We start from the raw sequence: 14,947 nt of genomic DNA on the forward strand, positions 1-14,947 counted from the left end.
TCCTTAATCCTTAGGAATAGATCAAGTTGCCTCTTAAAGGACTCCTGGGAAGTCGCTTGGACTAGCTCGGCGGGCAGCGAATTCCAGCATTTGACAACTCCTAAGGAGTAGAAGTTGTGCCTACAGTCCATTCTGCTATGTTGTGTCTCTAGTTTCTGGGTGTTACCCCTTAGGTTAAAGTTGGGACTAAGCTTAAGTAGGTGTTTAAGAGAATGTCCAGAAGTGTTAAAGATACTGTTAGCCATTAGAAGGTCACCTCTAAGACGTCTATACTCTAATGGGTAGAGGTTAAGTGATTGGAGGCGTTCTTCATAAGGTGATTTGGTGCATATCTTCGTCATTTTCTTGGAAAACCTACAGACTCGGGTCCTCTCACAACTTATTCTAGCCAACATGAGTTGTTACGGCAGCTGATGGATGGACACGCGTTACACATCCTAACCATCCGTGCGTCTAATCTCATAGCTTCTTATTCAAATTTCATATGATAAGCAAGTGATGCCTCCACCGACACTAATGGAACGCGAGTAACTCAAATGCACTCTGTATGGTACCTTACATTGGTCTACGCACTCACTTAGCTCTTTAGTGAGAATATTACTACAGTCGTGCTAAAAATCCCATGAACCCCCCTACCTCCATCGAAACAAATAAGTCTGTATTTGCTGCATAAAGCAATTTTATTTTTCTGAAGTAAGATATAACAGTTAGAATTGGAGTAAAATGGCAGTATACAGCAGATGCACGTGGTACATGTCTTCATCAATTAACTGAAATAGAGAATACGGATTTTAGCTTAACAGGCTTATTTAGAAAGACTATTGTCTACTTTGAACTTACTGCGTGAGAACGTTATACTAGAACTACGAATAATGTAGGAATCTAGTCTCCCAGGACGTACGAAGCACTCAAACTGGAAGACAGTTTTCCGAAAATAATTCGAATATGAAGGTGAGAACTTGCAGGTACTTTTCATCGTTAGGGTGAACATACTAGGTAATGGTCGACATCATACCGTAAAAAAACACAAATTTGCGAGTGGTGAGATATGATCTATAAAAAAGAGAGCTTAATAACAGTTAATTACTTTTTTACTCCCTGATCATGACCCTTCGGCTTCCTTTTATGGCCAAAACAGCAAACATACACTAGACACTGGTAACAGATTTCCGGCTTTTCAATGTTAAGCTTGCTTTAACGCACTGAGTAATGAGTACAACCTCTCCATTACTGCTATATGGAATATTTTTTATAACAAACCCTCTGCAATAGATTGGTAGCATCTGTGACTTCGTCTATGGTTGCCGGAAGTCTGGGTCCTTTCGAAAACAATACTGATATCCCCTACTGCTAGGCACTAAGTATTAGTTTGACTCGTCGGTGGGATAGTGTTGTCCATAATACTGAAGAAAATTAAAAACCGGAGACTGTTTCCTTTCATTTTGCCGATAACATCATAAAGGACAGTTAGGAACGAACATGCGGACAGTTAGTCACAGGCAGCAGCAGCTAAAAAACGAACTTCGGCTTTGGATATCTAGAAAACAAGTCAATACAAAACCGATTACCATTTTAAAACATAAGACTAGCCAGGTTGGCTGAAGAAATACATTGACTTGTGTAGAAGCAGCAAAAACCCAAATAACAATGCTGATTCGAAGTAAATTTCACACCAACATATAGAACATTACACTAACTGCGGCATTTTAGCACACTGAAACATTAAATCACATAGCTACACAAAAGAAATAGCTAAAAAAAGCACAGAACGAAGAAAGCCAATCGCCATTGCATACAAAGATGGCGGATATAATAATTCCCGCCTCATTCTGATTGGTTGCTGAGCTGAAGAGCACATTTACGAAATTCAGTTGCGTTTAATTGCAGCCCCTTTGCCAGATTCACATGGATACTCTTATCTCTTAACCTGCGCAGACCGTTTCACTCGATAGCCAGATGCAGTACCTATCAAGGACATTACTGCTGCGTCTGTACCCACAATCTAACAGGTTGGTAGGACGCTTTCACTGACAACCAAAAGCTTCACCATCAGCTGCAAACATTTCTCAGTGGACTGACGCTCTTCCACTCGTTTTACTAGGTATTCGCAATGCAGGGAAGGCTGACATTGGATACACTGCAGCTCAACTGGTTTATGGAACGACACCTCAACTTACAGGAGAATTCGTGGATCCTTCATCCTCTTCAGTGAACATGGATCTAACCTCCTACACGAACAGACTTAACATGCGTTCAGTTAAACCTGTTTCCACTCGACCTCAATCAACTGATGTTTTCGTTCAAACTAACTTACGATATAGTACACACGTTTTCGTACATCGGGACTCGCATCGACGACCTTTCGAATCAGCATACGAAGGATCTTTCACAGTTCTTCAACGCGAACCTAAGTACTATATAATCGATAAGAACGGAACCAACGACAGCATCAGCATCGATCGCCTCAAAGCGGCATATTTAGAAGGAAATCCAATCCACGTCGATTCTCCTTCGTTGCAGTCGAACGACACGGCTCCGACACTTATAATACCTCATCCGACAGCCAACACGGACGATGATACGTCGACATTATCTGAAACAAGACTGAAAACGACGCGTTCTGGAAGAAGAGTAAGATTTCCAGAACATTTAAATGACTATTGCATGTAAGACACCAGTCAACATTTTGTTTCATCTCTATTTTCCATGGCACTTTTATATAATGTAAAAAATACAATTTTTATGTTTGTATTTATATATATTTATTATTTCGCTAATACCTGTGTTGAAATTTTTTTTAAAAACAAACAAAAAAAACCGTTTTGTAAAAAATCGCTTTTTTGCGCTATTTTCCATTTTAAACTCTAAAACGCGTACAAGTTTATTTTGACATGCACTTACGTATTGCTTTTCTCTTTTCTAGGACGGCTGGAAAAGACGATAAAAAGAACGATGAGGATTACGATGAACCGAAATTTTCATTGTACCTTGTTTCTGTATTACTATATTGCACTTCATGGTTCCTAAAAGTAAGGAATGACGACCAGACGCTGATAAACCTAGCAAGCTATCAGAAGAGTGTTTACCGACGACAAAACTCGTTGGGTTTAAACTTCTGGCTGGTCACGTCTCAGGGTCATCATAATTCCCCCACTAGGGGGGAGTGATCTGTGGCGGTAAATAAATCTTTAAAATAAATAGCTCTGTAAGTCTCCGACATTAGATGCTGACCACATGTTTTAACGGACTCAACTAGCTGAAGGCGCTCGGTCATGCATCCGCACAAAATCACGAGTGGGAACACCGTGCTCAACAACCCCTGCAATCGCTAGCCAGATTAGATCGGGCGATCCTCGATATATTGATAGCCTGTCAAATATATCTTCGAACCTCCTTGCTTCTGTCTTTCGATTTCACTTGGTGGGTACGCTTCATATTAAAAGGTGTTACTAGTTAAAGCGTTGTCAAACTCCGAATACCTATGGCATGTTCAATGTTTAAAGCGTTGTCAAACTCCAAATACCCGTGGCATCTTTACTTTTTTCAAATGGTCAACACAAGGTAGGGAGATTAAGGTAGATATAATTTTTATACATCTAACTTGAGGTCCAATGAGGCCCCAGGCTAAAAGAAGAAAAATTTGGAATATTACACAGAAGTCGATCGTATTTTTCTTTGTTTTAACTTCAAGCTAATAGCATACTCTTTTTTAAAACGATAATAAGTTCTGAAGACTTACATGGATTGTGATTGAAAAGACATTACTACAATGAAATTCGGGTAAACAATGTCGGTGGACATATAGGCTATCAGCAAAATCAATTCTTCTAGGCGTGTAGCGGCAAAAACCAGTCACTACAATGGTTTGTACAACCTACGGTATAAGTGGAATAACATTACATGAAGTTTCTGATTATTAAAGTCTGGATATTATTTTTAGCAACAACCTTAAAACTACTGGTGACTGCAAAGTGATAACTTTCAAAGAATGAGCTTTTGTTAGTACGCCTTATCTTTTTCATCCATCTGTGCCTAATAATCTGAGATGGCATTTTTGGAAAGTTAAAAACTGAAATCGAATCTCCTATGTCATTTTCGTTTCAAGCTCGGTGGTAAATTACTTGAACTCCCTACCAGAACAAGCAATGCATATGATAAATTCAAAGAGAGAGTGAAGCACCATAGCACTATAAATCGTGAAGATATGTACAGGTAACTTGGCATCCTATTTTCACTTCTACAGACTGAAAACCAATTCGAACATCCTTCCAAAACGAGGAGTATGAACCTGATTGATAAATTGAATCCTCAAGGGGAAGCACATTGCTTGGATTAACACGAGTCAATTTACCTACTATCCTTAAAACAAAACACTGAACATCAAGAAGTGTAGTGAACAATATTAGCAGAGCGCCAATATGAACTGGTATGCACCTTGCATAAATCTTATGGGGGCTTGAAGGAATTCGCGCCTAAATTATTCCATGAATGCTTTTGAATGTCAAGGAGATAAGTTTAGATTTTCCCCCATTTTCGGGTTAAGGATTAGTGAGGATCTGATATTGAGTATTTCCCATCAACGGTACCAGTTTTATTCGTGTACTCAATGACTGGTTACAAGAAAGCCAAACTCGGTCAACTAAATAGATTGGTCACTTTGAAAAACAAGATTTCTACACAAAAGCACAATATTTCCGATGCTGCATCCAAATCTATCAGTGATATACACTTTGCGAAGAAGCTGGTAAGCCTACTGGGACAGGCTACATGCACTTCGTATCCAGATCATCAGATAAAATCGATTCTTTGCTCTGTTGATGTGATAAAGAACAACTACCTGCGCACTGGACGTCTCCGCAAGGAAGCATGTGAAACTTCGGACTCCATAATTAATCCTTATGTACCGAAGGGCCATCAAGCACTCTCCGATCTATCTGGCCTTTTAGAACGTGATGTCTCTATTCACTTACCTTTACTAGAGAAGAAGCATAAACCCTTCACTCTCTGTAAAAACAATGAAACTCACCCCAGTCTTGTAGAATATGATCTTTCAGATGATGATATATAACGATCCATTGTTTAAAACTGAAAAATAGTTTGTCCAAATACAAAGTATTTCTCGTTTTCGACTTGTTGAACTTGTGTGGGATTTAGCTGACTTTGTAACTTTTGCAGATTTTTATCATTTCCACTACAGCCTTCGCATTTGCTGCTTGCCTGTTATTTTATTGGCGAAACAACAATCCTGGTAGTAGAAAGTCACTTCATGGTTTTAATGTCTTAATTACCGGCGGATCAAGCGGAATCGGTCTATCTCTGGCTAAGCTGTTTTACGGAGCTGGTGCTAATGTAACAATCGTCGCTCGAGACCTGAAGAAACTTGAGTCTGCACGGGAAATTATAAAATGTGGAAAAGATAGAAATAACAATGTCTTTATTTTGTCAGTTGATTTGACCTCAGAGTATAGTGTTTTGAATGAAACCTTCAGTAAACATGTGGCTACTCTTGGTAAGATAATGTAGTACCTTTTAAAATTGTCACTTTAGCCTTGTGGACTTTTAGTTCTGATAACGGACTGTACTAGGACGAGTACCACGACATGCTGGTATATAACTCGCTGACTTTCCTTCCCGTTCTTACTTTTAGTTTAGATGGAAACCACCAAACACCCCTAACTGTTTTCCCTACCCATGCTTTCAGTAATAACTAATATCAAGTAGCATCTATACGTAGTTTCTGACATACATACCAACATTTAGTCCAATAAGGAAATAATGAGGATCAGAATGTGTACTAAAGTTTTGTGGACTCGTGATGACCCAGTTGTTACGTCGACAGTTTGTTAGGTGTGGTCGTCGAATTATATTTTTGTGTTATTGTAATAAAAAGGCAGGTTCGTGTAGCGTTAACCATTCATTTGGCTTTCTACTTAAAACGTATAATTGAGACTAAGCTTGTTATACACATTTGGGATGGAGATATGTATTTCTTTTATCTGGTCACTTAATTACAACGATATTCTGGTAACTCTGGAGCTCTGAACTTAGTTTAGCTACGTCTGTGTCTATCTCATTTGAGCACAGTAATTAGTAGACTACTAACTATTCGCTTCACAGGATCTTTCACTTACAACTAGACTTATTTAGACCTAGTTTACTAACACATGATTGTCTGTCAGCTACAACGTAGGACTAGGCATATATGTGCATCGGTCCAAATTGCCATACCTCATTAGCACAAGATGAACACCGGTTTCGTAGATGTAGTTAATTCACTGTTGATAATATATCAGAGGAGGATTGCATATAAGGACATAGTACAGGAAGGAAGAATTAGTTCGTAGAAAAAAGATACGAAGCGATTTTAATCTCATGGTTTAAGGGAAGACAAAGAGTGTATACATCGACGTCAATGTGATCGATTCTGAGCCATGTCACCCAGAGTCTCCAATCATTGGTTACGATAGTCACGCGGACCCGGACCGAGTACTCTGCATCTGCGAACGTGGCCCAGACCAGAAGCTAGTGACTTCAAGCGCTTATGCCACATGATTGTCCAGAGTTAGTTGTGTAGTGTCATTACTATCCTCAGTATGTTCTACCCAGGGTTGCAAAATTGCTGCTCAAGAGCTTAGTTATAGATTCAGTAATTATTAGAACAAGTGAGAAATCGTTTCAACTCACATGCTTATCAATTATGAGCTTAATGTCTAGTCCTGTTCCTATTTCTGTCTTGGCATTTTCGTTGATGTTTGTTGGGACTTCTGTTGAGATTGTCCGTTGTTTCTTATGTGACATAATTAGCGGTTAAAGAAAAACAATTTGAGTATATCTATCTTTTAATACTAGGGCAGTAGTATAGAGAAATAATGAAATCACCAAAACTGTCGGTACGTACCACACTAATGACCTAAATACTCATTGCGAATAAATGCGTTTTGAAAATTTCGCGTTAATTTCTACAAGACCGTAGGATTTGATTTACTATGTAGTACTAAAAGCATTTGTTCTGTTGTGTGGAACAAGATTCAGTGAGATGTGCCTTTCTATTTTTGTATTCTACACCAGGCTAGTAGTATACGACACAACTATTTAAGAAATAAAATGTATTTATTCTTTTGTACCGAAAGATTTTTATTGGTTTTACGTTAAGGGGCCTGAAGGTTAATACCTTTTGTAAAGTTATGGAAGGTAAAGTTAGATTGAAGACTACTCTTGATGTTAATACAGTATCAGCCAAGTCTCTTTGTTCATGGGTTAAAGTCTTCGTAAATATTCAGTTGCAACACCCAAGCTAGAACTTTTTTTGAGTACCAGTTAACATCTGTCATCATTCCTTTCAGATTTTATCTGTTTTCAACGTTAGATGAGAGCGGTATTGATTAAAATTTTCTAATTATAGAACTAATATCATCCAGGGTGACTTTGTGTTTCTATGTATTACAGGATCTGTTGATATTTTAGTGAATTGTGCTGGCTATGCTGTTGCCCGCAAGTTTTTGGATACTTCTACTGATGATATCCAGGGAATGTTACATTTGAATTACTTATCTGCTGTTCATGTGACAAGAATTTTATTGCCTTACATGTTAGACCAGAAATTCCACCAGACTCATGAACGACGCATTGCCTTCATTTGTAGTCTTGCCAGTCAAGTAGGTGTGTATGGTTACGCAGCGTACACGGGTAGTAAATATGCTTTACGTGGTTTCGCGGAGACATTGGAAATGGAGTTGGGACATAAAGGCCCATTTGTAACAATCGCTTTCCCACCCGATACAGACACTCCGGGATACATTGTAAGTCCAACATTCATTTTTCTGTAAATCAATAATCGTGTCAGTCAGTCACAACGTAGAAACTGTTACGTATGTACATCGTATTATATTACTCAATCATCATTCGAATAATTATTATAATGAATATAACTAACGTTTTACTGTCGATGCCAGGACTTCTTCCAATCACATCAAGGTTTAGTGAACGTGATGTTGAATCACTTTAGACTAGTCGCTACTTTGAAACCTGATAGGTACAGTTCGATCAACACTAAGGACTGTATAACCATGATATTGGTTATTTCTCATTAATCAGTCAATGTACTGAGTTTTGTCAGTCATCAGCTTAGCGGGGATGGTTGGATCCCTAATGACAATGAAGTGAACAACAAGCGCCCAACTACTTCACCTAATGTCGAAGTATTCTCCAGTGTAGACTGATTTTTGAGTAAACGTTTACATTGCGGATAGGCATAGCATTAATTTTGAACATTATTGGGTTGTCAGTCTAGATGTCCAGAGAGTCCATTTTAAGTGAATAGGACTTTTTATGAACTCCGAATCAATAAATGAATTTTCGGGGAAGAAATCTACCTTCACGATCTAAAGAAAAAACACATCACCCCTGTGATAATGCTATTACTTATACCTGCAATCTCTTTGTTTCAAAAACCAAATGCTTTTTAGAAGCCATTGTCATTTGGTAAGAAAAGCACTGAAGTCTTCGTAGTGACTGAATAAATTTGAGCATAATGTTTTCTTCGTCAAACATTGCTAATAATAGAAAAGCCCGATTATAGAATTTTTTCTAATATCTATCTTTCGTTAGTAATAATAATTTGATCTAAAATAATCCCCAAGAAGTTTTCCAAGCTTTTAAATGTGTTGATAGAACTTGTAAACTTTTCAGTTTGTATGTGAAAACTTCGTAACGATAAAAATCATTGGTTACTGTGTAACATAAGTTTAAGTGGTAAGCAATTTCAAGTGTTTCTGGAGTTGTAAAAAACTCCGGTTCTAGTTTCTTTAATTTACGCTTTGATATAAGTGGTTTTTTAGTTGTTATATCATACGAGACTATCTCTACTGATTTGGTTATATAAAACTGTTTGATAAAGTTAGTTGTCATTGTCTTGAGACTTCCAAGTTCCAGTCTGTGGTTTTGAAGCATCATCGTTTGAATCTATCATGACATTGTCTATCAAAAATGGACGTTAAAATGGTCTTTATTCTATTCCTTGTAGATGTATTCTTAAAATGTTCATGTTTCCTTGGAATTGGTTATATGGAAAACACAAGTGTTTGCGCGATTAGGCATTATACAATGGGAAATACTAGTTCATGTTTAGTGTTTATCTTTCTCAGACAGGTATTGGGACTAGTTGAATTTTCTTATCACGTAATACATTTATTTGCTGATTTCCATCTACTGTCCAATGTAATTTACACATAGTATCATGATTCTTTGACTGAGATAGTTTGGACATGTATTACATACACACAACTATTTACCTCGATACGCAGTGTTAAATGACGTGAATTAAGTTGGAAGAAAGCTAGGGACAGTAAAACTAGGACGTCTCATCCATGAAGTTATTGACTGTTCATCTAAATCATAGTGTTTGAAGTATGCCTACCTGGCTGGAGTCCGTACGATTATTACGTTCAGTGGTTGGAGATACTGAGTGATATGATTCAAAATTAATCATAGTGATGGAGCTATATTCTCTGCATGTTCATCTCCAGATTCCGAGTTTCAGTATTCTTGTATAACTTTTATTGCGCGAATCCTGTTTGCTTTTCGAATCATTTTCTTTATTGTTAGTCTCATTTACTTCCACTGATACGTCCATTTTTACTACTTGTTGTTTTGAGAACTTATTTTAAATTAATAATTGAGGATAATAAAACATTTCATTCGAAATTTTTAAAAACAAAATTCATATTTTTTAGCGTGAAAATGTTGGTAAACCAGTTGTAACTAAAGCGATATCTGCTACTGCAGGGCTAGCGTCACCGGATGATGTGGCAAAGTCTGTATATTTGGATATAATGAATGGAAAATTGATTAGTACATGTGGATTAGAAGGAGTATTTCTTTCTTGGATAACTGCTGGGATATTTCCTCCTGTAAGCGTACGATGCCGTTATCTTTCTGATTTTATTCCGGGTATTATATTCGCTTGTGTGGAGATTTTAGCTGCAACACCATTTCGTGCTGTTGGAATTGTTTATGCTTTCTGGATGCGATATATTTCGTTTAAATACAATGAATAACACTTGCTGACGTTTTTTACATGTGAAAACTTTTTGTGATCATACAATGTTATTTCGTTATGAATCGTATACTCAGGTTTCCTTTGTTATAATTGCCCATATTTTTATTGTTTTTATTATAATTTTTATTTACTGTTACACTTATAAACTGAACGAAACTTCGTCACTTTATCAAAAGAACTCGTTTTATTAGAAGAAAATTAACTTGCTGCATTGTAGCCTATTGATTGTGAAATTTATTAATTAATGTATATTATATTTCATTTTATAATAAATAACATATTGTTGTCTAGTTTATGACAAAAATATTTCAGTTATTTCCCTTGTTTTTTTTTACCGAATGTTTATTTTATTTATCTGACAGGTTGCCGAATGTTATCCTTACTATTTTCCAGTCATCAGTAAAACTTACTACCCTAAGTGACTGATTTTTTTTTTCAAATTAATGATTTGTAAGTGTCTGCTACTAATTTAAATGTTACTATACATTCTCTGTATCATTGGTTTCCATCAAATATATCTGATGTATTTTAAATTGGAATTTTCCATAAAGTATATTCTTGATAAGTTTCCTTTACATTGGAACCAACTTTGGGGGATGAAATAATCGTAGATTATAAATGGAATAGAGATTAGTTTTCATTCTCTTTTACTTACTTTCTTTTAAGTTAGGGGGGCTATTCAGTAAAAAAACTCGTTAATATATATAATGTATCCCATGGTAACAATGAAAATCACAAACGTAAAAGTAGCTTGGTCATATTTTTCAATTACCAAGTTCTCGCCTACCCCACAGTGAGATAGCAATCGGAGTGCAATTAATTTTAAAAATTAAGAGTTATTGAGTTGGAATATAACACCAGTCCTTGAATTTACTAACTTGATTTAAGTCACGTAGAAAGATGTTGACTTCTCAGATGAGTCACTGGCTGACAGAAATCATTAGTGGCATATTTTCGAATGTCACAATAGCGTAAAACCATGCACAATTACCCTCTAAATCCTGATCATTTTTCTACTCTTCAATCATTTCCTCTTTCGGACATGTACTATTCTATTTCACTTTGATATCTTTGTTGAGAAATGCAACAACTTTTGTGCGAGATCATACCCTGATATGTATATCTGCGAAAAAGAAAAAACTCAGTCCGTAGACCCTTTTTAAAATTAATGAAAAACTATCAACCTATTATTTTTCTGACGATGATATTGTAAAAATACACGAAAAGTATCGAGAAACTTGTTCGTTCAATTGTAAAGTAAAATTGACCTGTGTCCATTGGGGAGTCATTTTAAACTACCGTAATAATGATTCATTTTGTGTTGTTTGTTTGAATCTTCACATTGGTGTTTAGGACTGAAATTGATCGGTCTCTTACTGACTTATGTGCATCTTGTGTGGATTGCCTCGATATCACCTTAAGTCACAAGCTTTATGAGCGAAGATGGATGGTGGCTAGCAGTGGAATCCAGGACGTGCGTTTCGTCCTATCTGGGACTCGTCATCTGGATTCAGTAGCTAGGTGGATGACGTGATGGCGTTTGAAGCAAACGGTGCTAAGTTCGAGCCCCGAAGTAAACACCAACTCTGGACTGCAGGCACATCCATCTGACGAGTCTCGAATAGGACGAAACACGCGTCTTAGATTCCACTGTTAGCCATCCTTCATCTTTGCTCATAATGCAATAATGTTTGGATACATTAGTTAATAATATTTTTAGGAGCAATATTTTTGACAAATTGGTGACCTTATTTGTTATAACTCTGTTTCTTCTTACGGTTAATGACCCAGCTATTCCCATTGCTTAGTATTCTCGGACACCGATTCACTCGACAAGTCCCCAAATCAGAACACGGTTGAACAGGAAAAAGATTATATCCCAAATAGCAAGTCAGAAGCCAGTAGGAAGCACAATAGGGAAAAACGTCAGTATATTTATAGTTTTTACATAAGAAAAATCCAGAATATTCTCCAACTATCGACTAGCGCTGATTGGATAAGAATTAGCCAATCAGCGTGCACCAAAGCAATCATGCATTGAGCATGCTTTAATCTAGTCTATGTCCCGCTAACATTACTTTAGAAATGAAAGGCTAATTATTTATCATAATTCTACTAAGTTTATTTGCAGTGCCTCCAAGCTATTTTTCGACCTTTTAGTATGACATCTTGAGTTAATTTATTATGGCTTAAATCACATTTAGTCAAGTGTGTTAAACTTGCAGTTTGCTGGATTTTGAATAATAATGTAGTTTAATATTCGATAACAGATGAACTACTTGTAACACAATTCATAGTACACCTATTTAATTTTTTTCATACTCAGGTTCTTAATATTTTAGAGGGTTGAATCTTTTCGATTTATTATTTCACTTCTTGCGTGACTTATTGTACAGGAGCTCCTTTAACTTTTATGATCAAAATGCTCTTCTGTTAATATAACACACAACGTTTTTTTGTCAATCGAATTAAATTTGTTAGGAGTTTTAGATAGATCAGTCTGTGGTTTATGAAAGGTTGTAAAATTTTCTACTGTCCAGTTACTGATGTACTGTTTATAATACTCTGTTTGGTAAGTATCCTCATAGTTAATCAAATAGAATAGGAAGATTGCACAAAATTAGTCACCATTCTTCATCTTGCATACTGCAGTGTTCGATTTGTAATCACACTAAAGTTTTATGTCAGTCAGTCAGTAACAACGTAGAAATTCGTACGTATGTACATCAGTTCAAGTTGCCATACCACATTTGCACAGAGATGCAGTTGTCGATTCAAATCTCATAGTGGTAGAGTTAGGAAGAGTATAAGCAATAATCCTACTGCTACACCATAAAACATCGCACGTCGGTGGCTGAGCATACGTAACACTTCCCAGCCATTTATATGAATATGTGGTCATTTTCTTGTTACCTAGACCTAATACTTATGTATATAAGGATGATAATACCGAAGTCACTCAATGATCTAAAGGCCAAGCACTTGCTGTGATGCCCTACGGTCCTGTGTTCAAACCCTACGCGGTTGTGGACACATTGCTAAGAGATCCTATATGAGGACAAAACAACTTTCCAGTGCTGCTTGGTTCCCTCTAGTTGTTTCACTTAAGTCAGTTTGTGATGTATAGCTGTGAATCCTAATACTGAAAGACATTTTGTATTCTCACAACTAAGTTCATAGTTTAAGTTTCATCACCTGTAAATTATTTATTTTCTATGTTGTTTGGATAGTTACATATCCAGGCGTTGGAAGTAATCTACCGGGATCTGAATTACTCTCTAGAACTATTCAAATAAAAAAATACTTGTATTCTTTCAATATCATTTTTATACTCTTCGGATTGCAAACTACAACCTCATCAAGGTTAAATCTTTTTTAATTTTCTCAAACATTCGTGATTGTTTAATTTCTTTTCTCTCAATTTATATTAAAGTGCGTGTTATACATAATCAAAACAAGCATAAAGTTTCATGAAATATCAGTGGAATTTATTTTTCCTCTAACAGTAATTGGAGAAGAAAACGATAAAATATACGAATAAAATAATGAAGACTTCAATTGTTTGCTAAAAGAATTTCATTTAATTATATACTTTTAATTTTATTCATTGTATCCTTTTTTTAAAAAATGAAATGTAACTCATGATGTATAAGATTTTGTTGATTTTATTTTTTGATTGCCTCTTAATAAGATTCAATATTTCCTTCTGAAACATTTTTTCAAAGTGATAAACATTTCTGAATCATCTGAATTCTGAAATCTTACACTATTATGTTTGACAACTGTGAATTGTGCTTAGCAACTCCTTCGATATTTCATATTACCACTAGTGAAGAAATTTTGAAGAAATTCATTTCATAAATTTATATTTTTCTAGATTTATTCAATTAAATCTCTGTCATTATCTGTTCAAAAAATTACAGGCCAAACTATCGTATAATTTATTTATTTGAAATACTTGACTTAGTACTTATTGTATTCAATGGCTATAGTTTCCATTTTACAGACTATGAAACCAATCTTCTTTCAATGAATGGTAGAATTCGGTCGATATTAGATGTTTGAAACATTTATTGACGATCCATTAGTTCAGTTTAAAGGTTATTACTAGTTGCTTCAATGTTAAAAGATGTTGGGTCAGTCATGAGATCAGACTGTATTCCAAACGTTGTGACAGCTCTAAAATGTTGTACGAACTCTTTCTTGACCTCTAAAACTCGATGATTATAGAACTGGAATGTCTTACTAAAGAAAATTTAACCCGGGCAAAGAGGATCAGTTTAATGCACTATACATTAATTTTTAAGATCATAATATAAAGTGTCAAGTCGCCTTAAATTAATTTCGAATCATCTCACTTTCTCCATAAATGTTATCTCATTGATAAATTAACCTGCATCAAGAACAACAAACGTAGCGGAATAACATTTTGTCGTCCTTCTGCAGCTGCTTATAACCTAAAAACGATTATTATTCATTATTTATTGATATTGAATTATTTAGTTCAATAATTACATCACAAAAACGTGATCGATGCATTTCATCAATCGCTGAGGAATGTACTACGTGGCGAATTTTATACTCTATTCGCTTATTTGTATTCACATTATTACATTATGACTCAATAGACTTCTAGATAACAAGTCGTACAGTTTCAACTGAATTAGTGGATGCTACTAATTCAAATATTTGGAAGTCCATCAGTTTCTCTGAGGTCGTACATACGTTTAGTAGGTAAGTACTGATATCATAGTCATCAGGGGCTTGTTATCGATTTCCACAATTCGTCAAAAATGATTTATAGCAGTAAATGTGCTTCTTAGACCACTTAGGCTAATTCATGATTCTTACTAATGATTCTTAAAGAACTGATGTTTTCAAACTAAACAC

The 14,947-nt window shown here is 35.8% G+C and overlaps 1 protein-coding gene across 2 annotated transcripts; it reads left to right on the top strand.

Annotated features, from left to right (window-relative positions):
• Window positions 1–3,603: 3,603 nt before the first annotated feature.
• Window positions 3,604–13,997, top strand: MS3_00001417 (uncharacterized protein; the record flags this gene model as incomplete). 2 transcript variants are annotated; one of them, XM_035730729.2, is made up of 5 exons in its annotated part: window positions 4,607–5,035; window positions 5,176–5,509; window positions 7,447–7,799; window positions 9,732–10,007; window positions 13,935–13,997. In XM_035730729.2, the coding sequence occupies 5 exons, from the start codon at window positions 4,607–4,609 to the stop codon at window positions 13,995–13,997; spliced, it is 1,455 nt and encodes a 484-aa protein (XP_035586274.1). The 2 variants fall into 2 exon arrangements, with proteins under 2 accessions (XP_051074276.1, XP_035586274.1); XM_051208872.1 differs by lacking the exon at window positions 13,935–13,997 and having other exon boundaries at window positions 3,604–5,509; window positions 9,732–12,032.
• Window positions 13,998–14,947: the final 950 nt, after the last annotated feature.

This window comes from Schistosoma haematobium, chromosome 1, assembly GCF_000699445.3.
Source record: "Schistosoma haematobium chromosome 1, whole genome shotgun sequence".
Lineage (NCBI taxonomy): Eukaryota > Metazoa > Platyhelminthes > Trematoda > Strigeidida > Schistosomatidae > Schistosoma > Schistosoma haematobium.